The sequence below is a fragment of the Cucurbita pepo genome, chromosome LG11 (genome assembly GCF_002806865.2).
Source record: "Cucurbita pepo subsp. pepo cultivar mu-cu-16 chromosome LG11, ASM280686v2, whole genome shotgun sequence".
NCBI lineage: Eukaryota > Viridiplantae > Streptophyta > Magnoliopsida > Cucurbitales > Cucurbitaceae > Cucurbita > Cucurbita pepo.
Genome location: NC_036648.1, coordinates 4,262,266 through 4,282,667, shown reverse-complemented (window position 1 = coordinate 4,282,667; position 20,402 = coordinate 4,262,266). Strand labels below are relative to the sequence as shown.

Sequence of the window (20,402 nt, the reverse complement as noted above, 5' to 3'; positions counted from 1 at the left end):
CAGCCTCACAATTTTAAAACACTGTCTGCTAGGGAGAAGTTTCCACCCTGTTGGATGAAAGTCCCACATCGACTAATTTAGGGAATGATCATGGGGTTATAATCAAGGAATACTATCTCTATTGGCATGAGGTCTTTTGGGAAAGCCTAAAGCATGCTTAAAGTGGACAATGTCATGCTAATGTGGAGAGTCGTGTTCATATAACACACCCCTTATGAGGAATGTTTTGTTTCCTCTCTCCAATAGATGTGTATTAGAGTTTGGAATTTATAATAGGATAAAAAGGAGTTGATGAGTGGTTACCAAATACCCTTTAGGTTCAAACAATATCAACACCTCATCATACCATTTCTATTTTCAACAAATAGCTATTAAATAGTCAACAAAATAATTGAGAGAGAGGATAAAACAAAACAAGGTTTGTCCCACATACTATAGAAATTTTAATTTTTTCAAAATTTTTTTAAATTCAATCATACCACGAGTAACAACCGAAGTATAGTTCAATTGGTTAAGCCTATGTTGTTGAACTAAATATCAATGATATAACTCGTAATAACAACTTAAGTATAGTTCAATTGGAAACGATCCATCTTTCTCGAAACCTTTTATGTTTATATTCTCGACCAAGTAGCAAAGGATACAAGAAAATGTCGAAGTTATTGTGTGTCAAATCTTAATATTGAATCATACATCTTGGATACTATAAATGGTAGCGGAGTGAAAACCTTTTGTAGTAAGATGTAGCTCGAGGATGAAAGCCAAAAAAGAATGTTGGTGAACATGTGATACTCAAGTACAAGATGAATATATGAATGAACTGATATCACATTCAAATGAGAATGATCCTAAAGATACTTAAAGTAAATCTTAAAATAATTTATAAGTATGGCCTATATCAACCATTAAAAAAAATGCATATTTATAAATTTTTTAGAAAGTAAAAAGAAAAAAGAAAAGAGAAGAAATGAGTAGATAATGGGCCTTGAGTCCAATTTGTAAGAGAAGTGGGCCTGTTTTGTGTAATAAAGCCTTGGTAATTAGCACATTTATTATTCTTTTTTTTTTTATTTTATTTTATGTTATTTATTTATCTCGATTTTTTTAATTCTTATTTTATTTTCTTGATTTTTTAAAATATGGTTTTATTTATAAAAAAAAAAATCAATTATTTATGTTTATTTGGTATTATTTCTTCTTCCTATTTTTTTTTTTAATTCTTCTTTAATATGATTTTTTAAAAATTTATTATTTATGTTTACTATTATTTTCTTAATTCTTATAAATCATTTGTTTAAAAATAATTATTAATATTGACGACTAAATAATTATTAATTCTTATATATATATATGAATGAAGTTAAAAGAATTTTAATAAGTCAACGTTCCGTTCCTAATTTATATAAAAAAAAAAATTCTTATTATAATTAATTATTTGATGGTAATAAATCAAAACATATATTTAATTTATTTTGACAAAAATTTATTAAATATATCATACGAAACAAATTTATTTGATTATTAGACATCCTATTTTTAATTTAAGGGCGTGTAATCAAATGACATCAAAAGGATTGTCGGAGCAACCGAAACTAAATAGATGGATAGGGTCGATTTGTTTGAAAGAGAAGTATAGAAAGTGAAACTTTGTTGTATGATATATAGAATGGGAGACATATTCTTCCATCTCGTACATAGAATATAGTCAAACCCGAACATAACTCAACAAACTAAAGTTTAATATCCTCAATCAATAAGAATGTCAAAGGTTCGAATCTCGATCTCGATCTCATACACCACGACCAAAATTACCCGATAAGGGTATGATAATATACATATTCTGTCATGGTTTCCTTTCCAAAATTCCTCCTTTTCTTCCACTTTGATGGAACCAACCTGTTCTCACCGGTATTACTTTTTATATTCGTTGAAGTAACGTTCTAACGATAAATCAGGAGGTTCGGTCGATGCGAGAGAACTACGCATCTCCTTTGCTACAGCTCTTTTCGCCTTCTTTGCTGGTTGACTGGCCCGATTGTCGACTGGTGCAGTCGGAAACAGTTCCGAGAGCCCGGGCCTTCCAAGCTGCAATGCAGTAGAATTGTCTGGACGAGCCCATGATATTGGATACACTGCAAAAAACAGGGAGAATCTACTGTTTAACATAACATACATTGAAGCTTTTGAATAAACATGGTCGATGTATGGGACGTATGGGACGGGACGAAACTATTGACGATATCTTACGTTTTCTTTTAAAAGAATTGAAGAAAAAAAAACTAATGCTCAAACAACTTCAAAAGAATGTTTCATTCCTCCTTTCAACCGATGTGGGATCTCACAATCCACCCCATTCAGGGCCAGCGTCCTCACTGGCACTCGTTCCTCTCTCTAATGGATGTGGGATCTCATAATCCACCCCCCTTCGAGGCCTAATATCCTCACTGGTACACTGTCCAGTGTTGGGCTCTGATACTATTTATAATAGCCCAAACCCACCGCTAGCAGATATTGTCCTCTTTGGGTTTTCCCTTCCGGGCTTCCCCTCAAGGTTCTAAAACGCGTCTGCTAGTAAGAGATTGAATGTTTCGTTCCCCTCTCCAACCAATATGAGATCTCACAATCCACCCCTATTTGGGGCCCAGCTCCTCGCAGACACTCGTTCCTCTCTCCAATTGATGTGGGAACACACAATCCAACCCCCTTCGGAGCCCAGTGTCATCGCTGGACACTGGTACACCTCCTGGTGTCTGGCTCTGATACCATTAGTAACAGCCCAAGCCCACCACGAGTAGAGATTGTTCTCTTTGAGCTTTCTCTCAAGATTTTAAAATGCGCCTGTTAGGGAGAGGGTTTCCACACCCTTATAAAAATATTTTGTTCCTCTCTCCAACCAATGTAGGATCTAGCGTAATAGCGGATTGCAAAGCTATAAACCTGCAAGAACACTGAAGGGCATAAAAAAAACCCAACAAAAGGAGTTGCCTAGACGTTAAATCTAACGAGAGACGACACCAAAGAGACGTTAGTAACATACAACCAAAGAGACGTTAAATCTAACGAGAGACAACACGAGCTCCAAGATCTCTCAAGCATCTAAAGTTTATCATTGTCCTCTATAACCCAAACCCCCCTAAAGGCACTATGCAGGTCAAGGGACAAACACGAAACGAGTACCTTCACCAGATTCAAGCTTAGAACCGTCACACGAAGCATTCATATTGGCGCGACGCTTTCTTACATAATTTTCCTGCAGAGGCTTCGGGGTTTGAAATGAAAACCGTGTCATACAAACACCTTCGGTTTGGTACTCCGGATGTTCGATCAGGTATCTTCAGAACCAAACAAACCATCAGAGGGTGCCACAAAAAAAATCAATATGTAGGCCACAGATCATTTACAAGAATTTAATCAAACATTAAATAGTGAGAAGCACAATGTAGAGCAACATACTTCTGGATATCCACCATGGAACGAAGCCTCTTACCTGATGGTGCAATATAATACCTGATAACAACAAAATATCAGACAGGTACAGACAATAAAAGCCACAAACATAGCAGTGATAATAAAGAACTTAAAGTACATACACATCAGCAAACTTGGTGCTTCCTTCACCTCTGATGTGTAGTAGCCTTTGCCAGCCAGGAGGGGGCTGTGCTATATTGGGCTTGTCAATTGCCCAAAGCCTGCCATCATCTTGAGTAATGTCAGCAGGATCATTACAAGAGATATCAGGCCGCCACTCACGAGCAGTTTCACAGTAAAAAGGTTCCTCAAGCAGATGTTCACGTATTTCCTCATATTTTTCCTTTGTTGGAATGAGCCTCCATTTAAAACAGCTTGCACACTGGACAGTAAAGGCCCCTACTCGCAAAACTCTAGACGAATTCGGAGTCAAGTGTCCAAGAAGCGGTGGACGCTGGTGTCTAACAGGTGTGGACACAGGTTCATGTGCACCTCCTTCATCATTAGCAGAAGGGTTGTATAGGACTAGTTCACGAGAGACGTTTTCATTAGATTGAGATTGGACATTCTCATTCCTAGTCTCATGTAACTCGCTTTCAGAGGAAGAAGACGAGAAAGAGGATGACGAGGAAGAAACAGCTATAACATCTTGCTGGGTCGTTTCTTGGTGGTTCGATAAACTTGGCTCGTTCAAGTCATTTTCTTCACCACCAACCATACTGGTAAACTATCAGCGGTTTAACCACATCGTACCATGATCCAAAACCCTGCTGCAGTCGAAGAAAACAGATTCTAATTATAAGCTCAGTTTACATTCTTTTTTTTTTTTAAGAAATGAAAAGGGATGATCCTACTCCTCCCACTCCCAAAGCTAAAAGAGATTACAAGTCAAAACTCAAAGCAACGATGAAATCCTTGAGAAGAAAAGATACTGCAAACAGGGCAGGATAGGATCGTAAGTGAAAAGGTTAAACAAAGCTAAATGTTCACAAGAAGATTTATGAAGAAAACACCATCTGTAACCGCCCAAGCCCACCGCTAACAGATATTGTCCTCTTTTGGCTTTCCCTTTTGAGCTTCCCCTCAAAGTTTTTAAAACGTGTCTACTAGAGAGAGGTTTCTACACTCTTATAAAGAATGCTTCGTTATCTTTCCTAACAGATGTGGGATCTCACAATCCTAGCTTAAAGAGGACAATACCTGCTAAAGGTAGGTTTAGGCCGTTACAGTTGGTATCAGAGGCAGACACTAGGAGATGTGCTAGTGAGGAGGTTGAGCCCTGAAGGGGGTAGATTGGGGGGGTCCCACGTCGATTGGAGAAGAGAACAAGTGCCAACGAGGACGTTGGGCCCTGAAGGGGGGTGGATTATGAGATCCCACGTTAGTTGGGGAGGAGAACGAAACATTTTTTATAACGGTGTGAAAACCTCTCCCTAGCAGACGCATTTTAAAAACCTTGAGGGAAAGCTTGAAAGGAAAAACCCAAAGAGGACAATATCTATTAGCGGTGGGCTTGGACCGTTACACCATCTATAAGCTAAGGAAAAAATAATGAAATCCAAGAATTCTTCAAAATCTGTGGACTAATCAGTTAGGCAAGGGAGTTAGTTTTTGGCCATTGAATTAGCTGGTTTGCACAGAGTTAGTAGAAGTTTGTTTAAGAGCTGTTGCTGGCAAATGATGAAATAAAGGAGATGGCAATAAGGAGCATTAATTCATCATTAAGCTCAAAATATTCAAAAGGTGTATTTACGTTTTCTAAAGAGAACTTTTAGGGCTAAGTTCAACGCCTCATCGTGCTCATCATTAGTAGATATTGCCCTCTTTAAACTTTTCCTTTCGGACTTCCCCTCAAGGTTTTTAAAACGCATCTACTAGGGAGAGGTTTCCACACCGTTATAAAGAATATTTCGTTCTCCTCCCCAACCAATGTGGGATCTCACAATCCACCTCCCTTGAGAGTCCAGTGTCCTCGGCAACACTCGTTACTTTCTCCAATCAATGTGAGACACCCCAATCCACCCTCCCTTCGGGACCCAGGATGCTGGCACACCGTCTCATGTCCACCTCCCTTCAAGGCTCAGCCTCCTCGCTAGCACATCACCCGATGTCTAGCTCTGATACCATTTGTAACAAGCTCAATCCCACCACTAGCAGATATTGTCCTCCTTGTGCTTTCCCTTCCAGACTTCCAAAAAACAAGTTTGCGCTTTCCCTTCCGGACTTCCAAAAAACAAGTTTGCTAGGGAGAAGTTTTCACACCCTTATAAAAAATGTTTCGTTCTCCTTTCCAACCGATTTAAGATCTCACAAAACCATTGTGTTTCATCCAAGAAGACATAAGGATCATGCTTAAGATTAAAACCAACTTCAGCATCTCCTTGCTATAAGCAAATACTTCCTATAGAAATCCTCTCTGTAGGAACACTGAAAAACTAAAGCGATAATCAAAATGTGACAGAGGCAATAAGGGTAAGCACATAACTCCAAGCACTAAAACAACAATGCAGTGAAGAGATAACCAAGAACAACAAGAGAAATATTCGAACCCAATACAGCAAACCAACAAGATCATCAAATCCACTACAAAAAAGAGAGCAAAACAGCAAGATCGACCGCCATAGGAGGAGAAGAAACAGACCTATAATTGCCCTCAAGCTTCCTAATCAAACAGGAAAAAAATATTACACCAATTTCATCAGTTCATTCAATTCTTATCTCGATCGGAACCCATAACACAAACCCACCTCCATCATCGAAAGAAAAAACATCTAAATCTAAAATATCATCCAATCAATCCGTCAAAACCTTCAATCCCACAAAATCGTGAAAAAAAATGCAGAGGGGAAAGAACTCTTACACGATGTAAAATCGAAGGCGACGAACAGAAGAGAGATGAAATGCGTTGATTTCGAGGTAATGGGGAGATCGAAGACTCGAAAACGCGGTAGAAATGGGGGAAATGGAAAAGGGTCTGCGAATTTTTGTGTTGAAATGATGGTAAGGCCTCGGGAAGAGCGAAAGGGAAAGGATCTGCAGATAGACGTTGAGAAGGAGGAAGAGGATGATTCTTGGATGGAATTTGGAAATGGGTATAATCTAAAACAACACAGGCAACACAAATATCGTTGATTATTGGATTATTGTTGTTTTAATTGGTTTTTTACAAATCAAGGGTCGAAATTGCATATCAATTATAGTTCATGGTTTGGATTAGAGTTATGAATATATGCTTGCAATTTACGTTACTACCTTATCTCTTCTATTCATTTTATGCCAATTACTGTTCAACTATTTTGAACTTGAATATCCAAACATATATTCATGTCTATGTATATTGGATTTTAATTTTGGTTGAAGAACACTGTTAGTTCATGTTTTTTTATTAGTGATTCTAAGTTTGAGTTTCAAATTTTATGGTATATTAAATTGATCTATATAGTTTATATACACATTTGATCGGTAAATATTATGTCAACCGATATATGTCAAAAAGATTAAAAATAAAATTCATAGTATTTTATCGCAGCAAGATTGGTCAATTTAACCAATTTGAACCTAGTTTGACTGATAAAAAAAAAAAATTGTATTTTCGACCAATAAACTAGATATTCAAATTTATCACCTAGCATGTTGGCGAATTAATGATTCGACAACCTAAACATAGCCAGCGGATCAAACATCAATTACCTTCCTAAAAGACTTATGATCTTATCCTCCTAATAATTCTCATTTCCGAGAATTATCTAGCTTCTAATCCTGAGTTATTTTGTTTATATTAATAAATATGGGCAAAAAAAAAAAAGTAAGATTGAGAAAAAAATCTTTAAGAAATTTGGCCCGTTACGTATTGACCATTACATGTCGCTGTCAACCTTATAGCTTTAAAACGCGTTTACTATGGAGAGGGTCTACCCCTAATTCGACCCGTGCATCACATCATTCGGTGACTAGTTCTGATCCATTTGTAACCGTTTAAGTCTACCGCAAGCATATATTGTCTGTTTCGGCTCGTAAAGCATCGCGTTAACCTCGTGGTTTTAAAATGTATCTGCTAAGAAAAAGTTTTCACACGCTTATAAAGAATGTTTTGTTCCCCTTTACAACCGATGTGGAATCTCACAATCCACTCCCCTTCTGACGGCGATATGTAACGGGCCAAAATGAACAATATTTTGCTAGCGGTAGACTTGGACTATTACAAATGGTACCAGAGCTAGACACTGGGCAGTGTGCCAACGAGGACGGTGAGCCCTCAACCGGTGGATTGTAAGATCTCACATCGATTGGAGAGAGAAATTAAATATTCCTTAGGAGGCATAGAAATCTCTCTTAATAGACCAATTGAGTTAAACAAGGATGAACTAGTGGAGAAGCCTACCGCCAGCTAAGGTGAATCGACTGCACATCAACCAAAAGGAGAAAGCCACGCGTGCGCCACACACAAACTGGTGGGAGTCGACAGCTTGGGACGAGTCACATGGATGTTGTGTCTGCGCCGCATGCTTCTATAGGTCACGCCTGGTTTTAGGCCGAGCTTCATGCATGGGCTGAAGCGCTGGCATCCGTGTGGTTGGCCTAGGCTTCACGCATGAGTTGCTACTACTTCTAGGCCGCGTGGGTAAAGCCCGACGGATTTGAAGCCGGAGAACACGTGGGCTGTTGATGGCAGCTTCAAGGACTGGTTTGGGTTGTTGCTTCACCTTATGGTTGTCGCCTTTTGTTTCCTTCTTCGATGAAGATGGTCGATTACAACGACGAGGGATATTAGAAGGTACACAACAACGTTGGTAACGCATTTTATAAGAACTGACGGAGGATTCTTACCGATGATAGTAAGAATAAAATCGAGAGAAAGGGATAGATGGTAAAATCCCACATCAGTTAGAAAGAAGAACGAAAATTTTCTTATAAAGGTATGGAAACCTCTCCCTAGCAGAGACAACAGACCAACAAGTTTGTACAATAGATTATCATTGTAACGGCCTAGGCCTACCGCTAGAAGATATTGTCTTCTTTAGTTTCCCTTTCGAGTTTCCCCTCAAGATTTTAAAACGCGTCTGCTAGGGAAAATTTTTCACACTCTTTACAAGAGTGTTTCGTTCTCCTCTCCAACCAATGTACGATCCACCCGTTATAGATCTTCAGAAAGCCTGAAAGCCTCCCCACCCACTCCATTTCATATCTCTATAAGATATAAATTATACCAAAACGTTTGCTTTCAAATCTGATAAGAACAATATAAATAGAAGAGATTCTGTACAAAGAAGCTAGGAGCAGTCAACATTCAAAGAGCTATGGCTGGCCTGTAGCCTTCACCAAAGGGAACTTCTGGGAAATCATTCAGGGTTCCTTTCCAAATGTGAAACAAACGATGCTATTGCTCAACTAAATTGACTTGGATTTTTTCGATTGAGAAATTAGAGCGGCATAGATAAGTTCATTCCAGGCATCGGGAACTCCAGGGAGACACCAATGGCTGCAATCCTGCCGTCTAGTCGAAACCTTTATTGTAGCGGTACGATTCTTCGTGTAGATCGAAGGGTGACCGTCCTTGCGAAAATTGGTTAACCTTGTAACGTTCAAAAGTATGACTGGAACCCTCATTTCCTTGATCGTTTCCTCGACTATCTTCATTTTCAAAGGATAGTTGTCGAGGATGGCACCGCTTAAGACGGGCTCGGTTTCGCCATTGCATGACCCTCCTGAATCCCAATCTCCACCTCTGTTTTATAGAGTTCAACATATAAATGTACAAGTATATGGGGAATTTGGAATAGTTATATCCATCCCTTTCCACATGAATTTGGATAACAACCAAACAAGTGAATGATCAAAAGGTGTTTCAAAAGAAGAGGGCATAGAAAATGGGACCTGAAATGGGCAGAAGAATAGCCTCTATAGAGGACCAACTGCTTAGCTGGGTTTATATTATTATCGATCCAGTTTCCCCACGTCTTGAGTGCTCGTCTGTAAGCCTCGACAGCATCGAACTGCGGGTAAAGAATGTCGCCTTCTTTATAATAGTTTTTCCTGCATCATCTAATTGTATCAGTAAACCACACCAAGAAATCAGTTTAATCCAAAGTTCTATCAACTAAGGTTGAACACTTGAAAAATGTACTAAAATATATAATAATATGAGAGTTTATGGACTAAAATAAGATTCAAAAGTTATTTAAACATTTTTAAGGATTATAGAAATAATATTGTCCTTTTTAGGATTTTCCTTTCGGACTTCCTCTCAAGGTTTTTAAAACGCATCTACTGGGGATTGGTTTCCACACCCCTATAAAAAATGCTTCGTTCCCCTCTCCAACCGATGTGGAATCTCACAATCCACCCCCTTCAGGACCCAGCGTCCTCACTGGCACTCGTTCCCCTCTCCATTCGATGTGGGATCCCCCTTTCCACCCCTCTTTGAGGCCCAGCGTTCTTGCTGGCACATCGCCCGGTGTATGACTCTGATACCATTTGTAACAGCCCAAACCCACCGCTAACAGATATTATCCTCTTTGGGCTTTGCCTTCCAGGCTTCCCCTCAAAGTTTTTAAAATGCGTCTGCTAGGGAGAGGTTTCCACACATTTATAAATAATGCTTCGTTCTCCTCCCCAACCGACGTGAGATCTCACATCATCTTTCTAGTTTCTATGATAATTTAAGGTACAGTCCATCCAGGCTAATGTTTATGCAATTAAAATTGAATCCTTACCCACGAGCAGTCTTTCCATGAGTCCACCAGTGGCCAGTATTGAACACGAGTATATCAGCACGTTTCCAACGTCCAGAAGTCTTGTCAATTCGATCAATTGATAGAGTCGGATTTGAGTTCCCTTGAGCATTTACACGAATTCCCTCCCTCACAAGAAAATGTGATCTCACAAATTCGACTGTACAGTTATAGTCCTGCCAAATGTTTGTCGAATTAGTTATATACTTACAAGACACAAAAGCAAAACTAGATGACAGGTAGTAATTTATAGCACTAAAACTGGTCGAGAATAAAGCACGTGCGGAAAAATTTACTAATTATGGTGCCAACAACCACCCCTCTGAATATATATTTTCGAAATAAGTAAGATAAAGACAAGCAGATTTGAACTCGAGAACGTTCTGATAAATACAAACGAATCATTTCACCAAACTAAATGCTGGTAACACAAATCATTATGCCAAAGAAGTTATATTCAAGAGAAGAAATCTATATTAAATGGCAGGAACGTTTTTTTATTACCTCAAACTTGAAGACAAAGTAACCTCTTCCCTTGGTTATTTTATAGCCATGGGTTTCAAACATTCTCGTCTTATCTCGAAGGCCCTCTCGAAGGAGACAAAGGATCGACTCAAACTGGTTCCTGTTCATAGAATCTCCAACGAGCATCAATCTTTTCCCTCTCAGTCTCACCAAAAAGTCGGTTGCATTAAATCTGAGCTACAAGTGAAAAGATGATACTTTTCTTAGTACACATGTAAAATACTCAATGGCTTATTTTTGTTTTTTAAGTAACAAACAAAGCATCAGACAAGCAAACATAAATACAAAAACATAGGATGGAAGATAGTCATCCAACCAACCCAAGGCACACGAAACTCCCACACACAACGAGGAGGGAAAAACTCCCCCTCCTTGGGGCCAAAATTATTGTGACCGATTGTAGTGGTTCCCAAAACTTTATAGTGCAAGAGTGGCACATGAGCTTGGGATGTCATAGGACAACAAAAGTGAGCACGGAATCCTTCGCAAATCAAGTAATACAGTCAAAGGTAGAGGACTATGCAAGAGAGTGCTATTATCATTACCTAACTTTGGAAGTTGTAGACAACTTCCTCCTATGGAACATAGCATACAAGTAAACTCCAAGACCCCTACCATGAGGTTGAAGGTAGGAAAGAATCATGTGATGCTATAGGAAGACCCTAGGACAAAGTGTATTGTTGTATGCACTTCGGTAGTGAAGTATTCAAAGGAATTAATGAGTTGGTCGGCCAATACATGGACGACTTTACCATTCCAACGAGAATACCACCTCCATAACTCGTGGTCAGGAGTTCTAATGGAAGGCATATCAACTCTATATCGCCATTAATATTGTTACCTGCAGACCCAATATAATGAAATAAAGAGGCTAGTAAGAAAAATGTGTGTTGCTGGAATGACTCAACATAATCAGGCACCTTATTGAGCTTAGTGCTGCTAATTAAGAAAAAAAATTGTAGGTGTAGGTTTTATGTCTATCACACTTTGAATAAGGAGAAGGTGCCTGATATGTTCCCAATTCTATAGTGGACTTTCTATTAGAATAGCTTCTTAGAAGCAACACGATACACAAAGTTGCATTCAAAGTCAGTTATTCGCTACATGAAGATGCACCTGGTGTTGTCCCAAAACTTCCATTTTGCAGCATGAGGAGCATTTCAAATTCCATGCAATGTCATCATAGTTGGCAAGTAGGGTCCTCATCCTTTTGAATGGATCATTGGTGGAGTTAGAGGGAGTTCTAGGCTATTTTGGCTGAGCTTCCTTTCCTTTTCTAGTTTGTTTAGTGTGTTGTGGAAGATGGGAGGAATACTTACCTTTGGGAGGATAGGTTGTTTAAGGATAGACACACATGCTTCAAGCTTCCCTAGTTATATCAGTCGTCTTGAGGAATCCATCGGTGGCTTCAATCCTCTCATTATGAGAGCTTTCCCTCTCCCTTGTTGGAGGTTCCGACATCTGTTGACTGATAGGGAAGGGATGAATGTTCTAGCTATGCTGTCTTTACTCGGGTAGTTTTGCGTTAGCCTCAGTAATGTGAATGTTCGCCTTTGGACTCCTCCATCCAAAGGCTTTTCCTACAGCTTCTTCTTTTGATGTTTGGCTAGTTTTTCCCTGTTGAATAGTTCTATTGTTTCCTTTGTACGAAAGGTGAAGATTCCCAAGAAGCTTACATCCTTCGTGTGACACGTTATGCACGAAAGAGTTAACACCATGGATGGATCAGATCATGGGTAAGGGGTCTATCTAAGTTGAGTCACTTTGTTGTATTCTTTGTAGAAGGGCGATAGAGGATCTCCATTATATTCTCTAGAGATGTGATTTTGCAGATGTTGTTTAGAGTAGTTCTTTTAGACGTTCGACTCACTTTGTCAGCTCTCAAAGTTAGAGATGATTGAGGAACTTCTTCACCATATGTCTTTCCGTGAGAAAGGATTCATTTCGTGGCAAGTTCGGGTGTGTGCTATTTTGAGAGAAATAATAGAATCTTTAGGGGTTGGGAGAGATCTTCTAGTGATGTTTGGTCCCTAGTTAGATTCTATGTTTCTCTTTCGACTTCGTTTCAGTGTTGAGGTCTTTTTGCAATGATCCTCTAAGTCTTATTTTACTAGATTGCAAACCCCCCTTAGAGGATCATTGCAAAAAGACTTAGAGGTTCATTACAATCGCCCCTTCGGTTCGGTTCGGTGTTGAAGCCCCTTTTGGTAGTTCAGCTCCCTTTTGTAGGCTTTGTTTTCTGAATGCACTTATTACTATTACTATTGTTCATTTTCTTTCTCTACCATTCATAAAAAGAATAACAAATAACAATTAGAATGAAAGCTACAAAGAAATTTTGTTCTACTAGCAGCACATTTGGTAAGGATTAAGTACTTAGCTATGTCGTGTTGTGATCCAAAAACAGGTGAAATCTTATGTTCTCTGCTTCAAATGTGTTCTAAATAACATGTCCAGCAAAAAATAATGAACATACGTTCCTAATTTCGACATCAAATTGTGCAGGCAAAGAATGATATATCCACACAAACGCATATACAAAAACAACCATAGAAGCACATACCTCGGAAGATCACAGCCATAAGGCTTCCATCGCCATTTCGTATACTCAGAATCATTTCTCCCATTATTCCCACAGTCATAAGCCTCATCAACATAGGGGCAAGAACCCACTCGATAAACCGGATAATGTTCCTCATCTTTAACCCAGCTTCCCATGTAAAGATCACATTGCTTCAGCCCCTCCACTGACAAATCCGGACCATCATCAACCTTCATAGAACCAACAGCAACATCACCATCAGAAACCGAGCCATTTTCGCCATTAACAGAGAGCCGATCCTCAATTTGATCATTAGAAAACTCTGTTTCTTGAGCAGATGGGTTCGTTAAGGATTCAATGCCAGAAGAATCAGACCCAGAATCGGGAAAAGAAATCTGGGTTTCGGCTATTGAAGGAGGAGGAGCAAGAGAGACGGTAAATGGGGTTTGGGAGGAGAGATCTTGGTAGAGAAAGAGGGAAACGTCGGCGTTTCGTTTGGTGAAGAAGATAAAGGAACAGAGGAAGAGGAGGAAGAAAATGGGGGCGAAGGCAAAGCGATAATTGGGGAGAGAGGAAAACGCCATTGGAGGAGCAAAGTGAGGAAGGTTTCAGTGTGTGATCTGCAAATGGGTGGTGGATAAAAGATGAACAAAGTTCGGATTTAGCCAAATTCACGGTATCTCTTTCGTCTGTCTCCCAGGCAGAGTGAGGGAGTTCTTCACCATTTTCGAAATTTTTAAGAACATTCTTGTTCATCCTTCTTCTATTGTTTTTTTTATTTGAAGATGCGTTTTGGACATTGTTTACTCAAACTATTGAGTGGAGCTGTGCATGACATAAAATTAATTAATACCTTTCCCTCTGCTATAGACCTATTAGTTGAACTCTTATATATTATAGGGAAGTGTCACACGTAAAAGTCATGAGTGAAACCATTATTAGTTGCGTATGTCGATGCGTGAAGGTACGTGGGTGAGTCTTTTTCTTATGTTTATCAATTTTTCAATATGATTTTGATGTTATTCCTATTTTTACTTGATTTATGACTAACCTGAGGTAGCACTGAAGTAGCGATTTCAAATTTTTCACACAAGTATATATATAAGAATGACTCGAAATAGCTGTACTTATGTATGGAATCATGCATGTTTTAGCTTATAAATACGTATTTATGTTAGGTTGCATTTAGAATTTTTGACCTACTATTAGTTTTCATTGTAGATGAACTCCTCGGAATTGGATATACAGCTTAATTAGGCTGCGTGTGCAACTTCACTAACTACTCTTTGATCTTTAAGTCTAGTTGCCTAGGAGGATTTGTTACTACCAAAACCTCGAGCCTAGTAAACAATATTAGGTTCATAAAGGAACATTAAGGCGATGAGTAGTTTCGACCATAAGATCAATACTTGATCGGGGCAATACCCTTTAGTCCCTAGGGGACTAGGATATCTGGAGGTTCTCTGAGACCCCTAATAATGGAGAGATCTTCCAATAGGTCCATCAAGGGCATAAAGGCTAGTTACCACAGACATAGGCCACACCAAGAGTCTAATCTTGTCTAAACAACCCGTATTTAGTAGTTCAACAGGTTACTATATGAGGCAATTAGGGGGTTCGTCAACTCACTTATAATTGTGAACTTGCTCCGAGGAGGGGCGAGAGTTTTTATGGTCCTCCTTGCGAGTTGTATGATGATGTGGGGACTATTAATCAAGCCAACAACTTCTATAAGTGAACCTATCTCAAAAGTAGGGGTTTGTTTTCATCCATAGTAAATCTTCAGAAGTTGGAGTAGTAAGGTCATGCCTTGTAATATAGCGTGTCACTGAGAGACCTCGTGTGGATACAATCATGGGATCCTCAACAATCCTTTAGGTTGGAAACTCATCCACATGAGTGAGCGACCACATGTGGGTGTAGCTCGGCAAGCATGAAGGTTGCCCCTCTATTAGTTGAGATGACGTTATGTGGCCTATTAGAGAGTCACCAGCTAATATCTTGTACTTGATCAATATCGAGCGATGTTTCTCATAATGTCTTAGCATTTCAACTGCTGGAAGCAGTTGAAAATCGTACCTCATAGATACTTGACATGTGGGCGAGTGACATAGGTAATGACATTTTTGTAGGGTTAACCTAAACAAGCCCAAGACCTAGAATGGTTTATACATGCCCTAAGGGATTCGAGTATTGTGCAAAGTGAGTTCAAGTATGAATAAAGAGTCGAATCGAACATTATGAACCCAAGGTTAGTCGACCAAAAAGGCCGATGACCTAACACATGATAAATCAACTTACCGAATTCGATTAGAGCCTATAGGTAAATTGCTTATTGTATATTCTATAATTATTCATACTACTTTTATATTTCAGTTGGTTCATAAAGTAGGTATTGATGTTGGGATTCTTGCCTTAAAACCTCGTAATTAATCATTTAATTTTTAATAATAATTTTTATTATTTTATTTACAATTTAATATTATCCATAGATATGAAAATCCAAAATTATTAATGTAATCTTGAACACTATGCGATTGACATTTTAGACGATTGTGTTCGAATAATAACCTAAATGGTTTATAGTATATGGATAATGTTGGGTGCCTTATCCTAGTAATAATATTTTTATGATCAACTTTGAAACCATTATAAATAATTTGATCCAAATCGTTCCTATAAAGATATGTGAGTGAGGGTAGGTATCCTGTACAATAAATTTTGTATAAGATAAGACTGAACTAAGAAATATTTTATCTCTTCTTGTAAATTTCTTAATCGAGAAGATTAATATATATATATATATATATATATATATTTTTAATTTGAACGGTAAATTTGGTATATAAATGGATTAATATATTAAATAAAAAATTTGAATTTTATATAATACAATTTTCAACAATTTTAAAAGATAAAAAAATTAAAAAAAAAAATTAAGATAAACACAAACATAAAATAGATTTGTAATGGAACAGATGGTTTGTTTTCTCGGAATACGAACGGCTCCGAGTCAAACCCACCAAATGACGTTCTAGGGTTCTCTTAACGCTATACAGAGCCAGCAAAAATCTGCAACCGCCGCCGTTCGCCCTCCAATCTAATTCAGCTTTTTTTTCTTCTGATTTCTTCATTCTTTCTTGATCTGAAAACGAACGAGCGAGGTTTTTTGGTGGAAAAAAAATGGAGGAGGTGGTTGAAGGAGATCAATATTTTGTTTCTTTGGTCAAGCTTTTGGCGTCCTCCAACAAGGCGACTCGAGACAAGACCCTCCGTGTAATCATCAAGACATGGCTTCCGACTCAAACGAGCCTCTCCGATGGCGATATGAAGAAGCTTTGGAAGGGTTTGTTCTACTGTGTTTGGCATGCGGACAAGGCTCCTGTTCAATCTGAGCTTATTAATCGTCTCGCTTCCCTGCTTCTCCATCTCGACCTTCCGCTAGCTGTTCAATACTTCTCTGTTTTTCTTCTCACCATGCGTCGTGAATGGGCCGGCATTGATGCGCTCAGGTTAGATAAGTTTTACCTTTTGATTCGTAGATTTTTGCACCAGTTTTTTGCTTTGTTGAAGAAGCATTCTTGGGATTTGGAACTATGTCGTCGTTCGGTTCAAGTTTTGGAAGAAAGGGTTTTTTTCACTGATGATAAGTTTCCTGGGAGTGGTGTTAATTACCAAATTGCTTCTGTGTTTCTTGAGGAACTTAGGCCGTTTCTTCCTCTTCAGAAGGAAGTTATTGATATTCTGTTCAAGCCATTCATTTATTCCATGGCTAAGCTGTCAGATAAAGTGTTGTTGGGAAAAATTAAGTCTAATCTTTTTGATGTGATTCTAAAAATGGGGAAGCAATTACTTGAGCGTCGAAAATGTGGAGAGGATGTTGATTCTGGTGATGATATGGTTGTGTTGGGTTCAATTTCATTGACAAATTTGTTCTCAACTACATTTTATGAATTGGGTTCTTCACCTGATTGCTGTCAAGGGAATAGAAAGGTACTGTTTGCCATGCATGAAGAGTATCAGAAGTTGGAGAAAGATATTATCTCATCGGGGATTGAGATTTCGTTTCCAGATCTTCAAGAACAAGACGTGGATGAAGTGCCTACTTTAGTTCCTGTTTCCAGTGAAGGAGAGGCACCTTCAGAAATTTCCGCTGTTGATGTTGACATCACTGCTGAATCCACTGATAAGGCACATAAAAAGAAAAAGAAGAATAAAAAGGCCACTCCTTCAGAAATTTCCATGCTTGATGTTGATCTTACTGCTGAATCCACTGACAAGCCACTTAAAAAGCAAAAGAAGAATAAAAAGGCCACTGATGGCAGTGGCAAGAAGAAAACAAAGAAGACCACAAACGGTAGTTCTGATCTTGTTTCTGAAAATACTACTGTGAATAAGGACAATGAGAATATAGTTGCTTCTAACGGTGAGAATTCTAATAATGAACAGATTAGTGATGGAAATATGATAGCCTTGGATGAATCTGTGATATCAAACCTTCAGATTCAATTTGAGAGGGTTGCTTCTGAAGCTGATTTTGGAGACAATCTTTTGAGCCCTGTAATATCAACCAATGGCTCGGTCAAGAAAAGAAAGAGAGCAAAGAATGTTGATGGGCTGCAGAAACATGATGTAGTACTTCCTAGCGAAGTAGACGCTGAAGGAAATACGGCTGTGAAAAGTGGAGAGAAGAGTGTTAAGAAGGTAAGGTTTTCCATGAAAAATAACTTGGTATGGAAACCCCATAATCCCTTACCACCTGAAAGTTTGAGACTGCCTCCCTCTGTTACTCCAAGGGGAAGTGCACTTAAGAAAGGAATACCTCCAGGTCCTATCTTGGAATTCCCTGCCACAGCTAAAAGGACAAAAAGGAGAGCTGTTGCAATGAGGGCTAAGAAAGGTGTAAGAAGCTTGCCTGTCAAACGTGTGAAGAAATTGAAATCTAAGAGTACTTAGAAGTTTTTTGTTAGAGGGTATGAAGTTGCAGAGGTCCAAAGCTTACAGATTTTTGTCATTTAATGATTGTCTTAATTACTTCCTTTCAGTTCGGGCTTTGTTCTCATATTGATTTTCATGAACTCAACCATGGAAAAAGAATGAAGATTCTGATGCATTGAGTTGAGTACGTGAAATTTATGCCCCCATGGAATTCTAGCTTAAATGAAATTCTTTTCTTTTTGCTTTTCATTTGAATCTTTGCGCCTGGTTCCCTCCTTTTCTTGTTTTTTTCTTAGGGTTCTCGTGGTACAGGGCCGTGAGAGACTGGTTTTGCAGCATAATTGGGTGAGAGCTACGTTAGAATTTACGAGTGTAACGGTTCTTATTTTTTCTTTTGTTTAGTACTTTGTGGTTTAGTATTCAAGGTTCTGTCTCTGGTAAAAACTGGTCTATACAGCATGGATGCGCCAAACAGAGGTGGTTGTGGCTTAGAAGATGGCTATTGAAATGTGAGAAGAAGGATTGGAAATGACGAAACTTCCTCAGCTTCCAATTATGGTAAGCTGTCTTTTGCACAAGTTATTCCATGCTGTGTACCATATTAGTTACTCCTAGCCAACTATTGAGATGATGGTTTTAAGGTGAATGCATTCTTGTTTTACTGCTAGAAGTATTCATATGGACGAATAACTACGAAAGCATATTCTCATCATCTTGTGTAATGGCCCTTGGATTTATCTTCGTTCTGTAGAGAATAAACAGTAATATGATCTGTGTGCAATAGAAGCATTGTATAGTACAAATATATTAGGGGTGAATTGGTTTGATATAGTTCTTGGACGAACCAGCGGAACGAATTGGTTTGACTGAACCAAATCGACCAGTACTAGGAGGATCAGGTGCCAGTAAACTGGTTTTGTTCTGCTAAACCGGTGGTTGATCAAGTAGGGAAACAGATGGATTTTTGATTGGTGGGCAAATTGTGTGGGACAATGGGCATTGCTTGGAAGATGTTGATGAGCTTTGTTGTTGTTGACATATCCAAGCCTATACAGAGAGGTATAAAGCTCAACCTAATAGACCGATGGGAGGGAGTAGAGAAGAGCATCAAGGACTGTTCAAAACGATTACCAAGAAGAAACGTAAAGGGAGGGGAATGAATGAAAGAGACGAGGGGGAGGCCGAATCGAATGAAGGGTTGACGACAAATTTCAACGATCAGGCTCACTTAGCTAAACATCGAATATACAATACAACAAAGACTACACTGTTTACAAAAACCTCAATGTGTAGCCATGTACAACTACAAAAGGTGATGTATAATAATTGATAAGATTGGTGACAGATTCTGATTACCTTACTCTGTTGTAACTTTAATAGGACTTTTTTAATTATAATTTATTCTCATACTAATAGAAATTTAGAACACTCTGAGAACTAAATGAAGAAATTTTAGAAATACAACAGGCATTGGCTGATAAAGACCATTAGTCATATTGGCATAGGGTATTCTCAACAAGCCCAACAAATAAATCTGTGGCCGTACTATGTGTCGAGTACTCTCAAGATATATCATCAGCAAATCTAATCATACTATATCATACTATGATACTATGTGTCGAAGTAAATGCGTTTAGTGTGTTGAAAAAATCAGCATATCATTTAGAAATCACTACATCAATTATTAGAAACAATAGGTTTTCAAATGATCATTCATTTGAAAAAGTTGAAATTCTTAATCACAGAGGAACAATATCACCGTTTTTCAATAAAATACCAAAATAGATGATTGACTTCAAGTGCTCGAGAGGCTTTGGGCGACACATCGTAATTTACGCTAACCTTGGCGTACCATCGGAGAGAATTTAGCCACTAACCCTGGATGACAGGGAAGAATAAGCCGGATTAAGAATGTTCTCTTAAAGAGGATAAAAACGAGGGTGCTTCTCCCCAATATGCTACAAGTTGACTATAATCCGAATAGAACTCCAATTAGGCCAATTGCGTAATTCTCACATGAGGTAGTGAGTGAGACATCAGATAGATGAGAATTCTCACTTAATGGCTGCGGCTTAACGCTTTGGCGCTCTAAATCTCGAAGGTCTTGGTAGAATTCTTGCTGGACCAACCCTTTTCTTTTTTGCAACATGACATGTGACGCTCTAAATCTCGAAGGTCTTGGTAGAAGACGTAACATT

At 38.6% G+C, this 20,402-nt stretch overlaps 3 protein-coding genes across 6 annotated transcripts; 1 reads left to right on the top strand and 2 right to left on the bottom strand.

The window, feature by feature from the left end:
* Nucleotides 1-1,631: 1,631 nt before the first annotated feature.
* Nucleotides 1,632-6,591, bottom strand: LOC111805718 (methyl-CpG-binding domain-containing protein 2-like). 2 transcript variants are annotated; one of them, XM_023690914.1, is made up of 5 exons: nt 6,329-6,590; nt 3,591-4,238; nt 3,454-3,507; nt 3,178-3,332; nt 1,632-2,132 (listed from the first exon to the last, which is right to left on the bottom strand). In XM_023690914.1, exons 2-5 carry the CDS (start codon nt 4,184-4,186, stop codon nt 1,912-1,914), a joined length of 1,026 nt encoding a protein of 341 aa, XP_023546682.1. In that variant the 5' UTR covers nt 4,187-4,238; nt 6,329-6,590; the 3' UTR covers nt 1,632-1,911. The 2 variants fall into 2 exon arrangements, with proteins under 2 accessions (XP_023546682.1, XP_023546683.1); XM_023690915.1 differs by having other exon boundaries at nt 1,850-2,132; nt 3,591-4,235; nt 6,329-6,591.
* A 2,078-nt stretch (nt 6,592-8,669) lies between these two features.
* On the bottom strand, nt 8,670-14,023 carry LOC111804880 (protein trichome birefringence-like 5). The gene is made up of 5 exons (XM_023689689.1): nt 13,288-14,023; nt 10,704-10,896; nt 10,182-10,375; nt 9,343-9,501; nt 8,670-9,193 (listed from the first exon to the last, which is right to left on the bottom strand). Exons 1-5 carry the CDS (start codon nt 13,848-13,850, stop codon nt 8,857-8,859), a joined length of 1,446 nt encoding a protein of 481 aa, XP_023545457.1. The 5' UTR covers nt 13,851-14,023; the 3' UTR covers nt 8,670-8,856.
* A 2,206-nt stretch (nt 14,024-16,229) lies between these two features.
* Nucleotides 16,230-19,559, top strand: LOC111805414 (ribosomal RNA processing protein 1 homolog). Of its 3 annotated transcripts, XM_023690504.1 has the most exons (3): nt 16,230-18,388; nt 18,501-18,549; nt 18,662-19,559. In XM_023690504.1, the coding sequence occupies exon 1, from the start codon at nt 16,450-16,452 to the stop codon at nt 18,220-18,222; it is 1,773 nt and encodes a 590-aa protein (XP_023546272.1). In that variant the 5' UTR covers nt 16,230-16,449; the 3' UTR covers nt 18,223-18,388; nt 18,501-18,549; nt 18,662-19,559. The 3 variants fall into 3 exon arrangements, with proteins under 3 accessions (XP_023546272.1, XP_023546269.1, XP_023546270.1); XM_023690501.1 differs by having other exon boundaries at nt 16,230-18,549; nt 18,662-19,556; XM_023690502.1 differs by having other exon boundaries at nt 16,230-18,762; nt 19,053-19,556.
* Nucleotides 19,560-20,402: the final 843 nt, after the last annotated feature.